The sequence below is a fragment of the Wasmannia auropunctata genome, unplaced genomic scaffold (genome assembly GCF_000956235.1).
Source record: "Wasmannia auropunctata unplaced genomic scaffold, wasmannia.A_1.0 LD336060.1, whole genome shotgun sequence".
NCBI classification, from domain to species: Eukaryota; Metazoa; Arthropoda; class Insecta; order Hymenoptera; family Formicidae; genus Wasmannia; species Wasmannia auropunctata.
Window position 1 is genome coordinate 1,922,717 of NW_012026830.1, and position 2,383 is coordinate 1,925,099.

The 2,383-nt window shown below is 33.6% G+C and overlaps 1 protein-coding gene across 1 annotated transcript; it reads left to right on the forward strand.

The window, feature by feature from the left end:
• Positions 1 to 564: 564 nt before the first annotated feature.
• LOC105450549 (tyrosine-protein phosphatase corkscrew-like) lies at positions 565 to 1,216 on the forward strand. The gene is made up of 2 exons (XM_011690464.1): positions 565 to 722; positions 797 to 1,216. Exons 1-2 carry the CDS (start codon positions 633 to 635, stop codon positions 947 to 949), a joined length of 243 nt encoding a protein of 80 aa, XP_011688766.1. The 5' UTR covers positions 565 to 632; the 3' UTR covers positions 950 to 1,216.
• Positions 1,217 to 2,383: the final 1,167 nt, after the last annotated feature.

The following is a 2,383-nucleotide window of genomic DNA, read 5'->3' on the forward strand; positions in this document are numbered from 1 at the left end:
ATTTATTTATTATTACACATTGAATTTATTGATTTACTGTATTGAATCCATATTACTTATCTGTTTTATTACTTGTGAGGCACTTTTCTCAATTTGGTCCTGGATTTAACATGATGGATGCTCACGTGATCCGGAAAAGGAGATCAAAGGTGCCGACACGAAGTGGACCTACTGGTTATACTGTGGCTTCACGTTCAGCACTCTATTCTCCTTCCAGTAATATAGATTCTAAGATTTAGAGACACCAGTGACACTAAAGAGTCTGTTTTATCGACCTTGTGCAAATTTTTCCGATCTTCCAGCATCGCCTTAATTCCATCGAACTATTTCCGAGCAAGTGAGACATTGATTGGATATCGCGGTATTCTCTAGCCAACTTCCACCGCGTAGCAAGCGTTGCAGCGTCTTGTGTGCATCCAGCACTAAAGTAGTTAAATATATATTTGATATATGTATAATAACATCAATTATAATAGCAATTTATTTTTTACGATTTATTATAAAATATTTGTATCAATTCGTTTTTACCTACTGTATTAATAGTAGTTACTTGATTTTTTTAATGTTTAGGACTGGACTGTGAAATTGATATTCAACGTACAGTACAGCGAGTACGTGCACGAAGATCCGGAATGGTCCAGACGGAAGCGCAATATAAATTTGTCTATCTCGCAGTTTTGCATTACATCGAGACTGTATCTCAACGGATGCAAGCAGAACAGGTGCTAAATTTTATTATCATTTAATGATGTTTAAGAAACTATATATTCTTATATTAATTGATTTTTTTTTATAGAAATCACTTCAATTAGGCAGAGAATACACCAACATTCGTTATAAAAGCGAAACAAATGCTTCGACTACCGCTATCGGCGAAACCTCCACTTCCACTTGTATGCCGACAGTCTCTTCAACATCAGCACCTAGCTATAGTTTGAGGCCAAAATAATTTTTATTAATCAGTTTCACGTACATTTGGGAAAGCAAAGAAGAGGCTTCGTCATTCTTCTGCTCTCTCTCTCTCTCTCTCTCTCCCCCCCCTTTCCTCCCCGCTCTCTCTCTCTCCACTCTCTCTTTCTCCCTCCCCCTCTTTATCTTCTATTTCTTTGTTACTGTAGAATGTAGATAATATTACAAGGAGAATGTAATATGATGTAATACCCTGAGATTTGCAGAAGTTTATTTTGTCATAAAAAATTTTGCCTCTCCTATTAAATATTCTTTTTATCAAGTATACACTCACGATATAATTTTTAAATAGTTGAATTGTGAATATATATATATATATATATATATATATATATATATATACATATACGTACAGGGTGGACAATTTTAATGTCCCATCCCAAATATCTTTTCCTATGCCTTTTACAAAAAATGTTTTAGATAAAAATTTTTGGATTTTAAGGAGCACATTTGATAGCAGTATTATTGTGACCTTGGGTAGCGTCTCCGCTAAGGTCATGCCAAAATCACATCGATTTTTTAAAATGAAACCTCCTATTTTTGATTCCAGCATTTAATATGTTTTTAGGATCATGAGCTTGATAATATATATCAAAGTCATGACCATTGGAGGTAGTTTCTTTTTTTCAAAAAATAATCCTTAAAAATGAAAATAAAAGTAACACCTTTAACAGTTTTGATCTTGACGTATGTTGTCAAGGTCCTGAACAATATCTAAAAGACTTTAGCCATTGTTCAGACATCTTGCGTAATGTTAATAACGGCGGTACTGTAACTTTTAAGCTTCGTAATTCGAAATTTAATTAAAAAATATTTTATTTTAGTGTTTTGGAAAGCTCTCACTAGGTATTAAATTCTGGAATAAAAAATAGGGTGTACCATTTAAAAAAGTCGATGTGACTTTGACCTTTGGCGACGCCACTCAGGGTTATAATAATACTGTTATTGAATGTGCCCCTTAAAGTCCTAAAACTGTTATCTGAAACATTTTTTGGTAAAAAGCGTAGGAAAAAAGATATTTGGAGTGGTATATTAAAATGGTCCATCATATACATATGTATATACATATACATATACAGAGTGATTTTTTTAACCTGAAACTTTCAAATATCTCGAAAAATAAGCACACTAGGAAAAAATGTTTCAGACAAAAGTTTTCGGACTTCGAGGGGGACATAAGATGATAACATTGGTTTGACCCTGAGTAGAGGGTCGTCAAGATCAGGACTGAGTAGAGGGTCGTCAAGATCAGGACAAGGTCACTTTGAATTTTTTAAATGGAACCCCCAATTTTTCATTACATGTTCTTATAGCACGTCTCGAGAACTTTCCAAAACACATAAATAAAATATTTTTTTATGAAATAAATCTTGAGTTATGAAGCTTGAAAGTTGGAGTACTGTCGACATTAGCA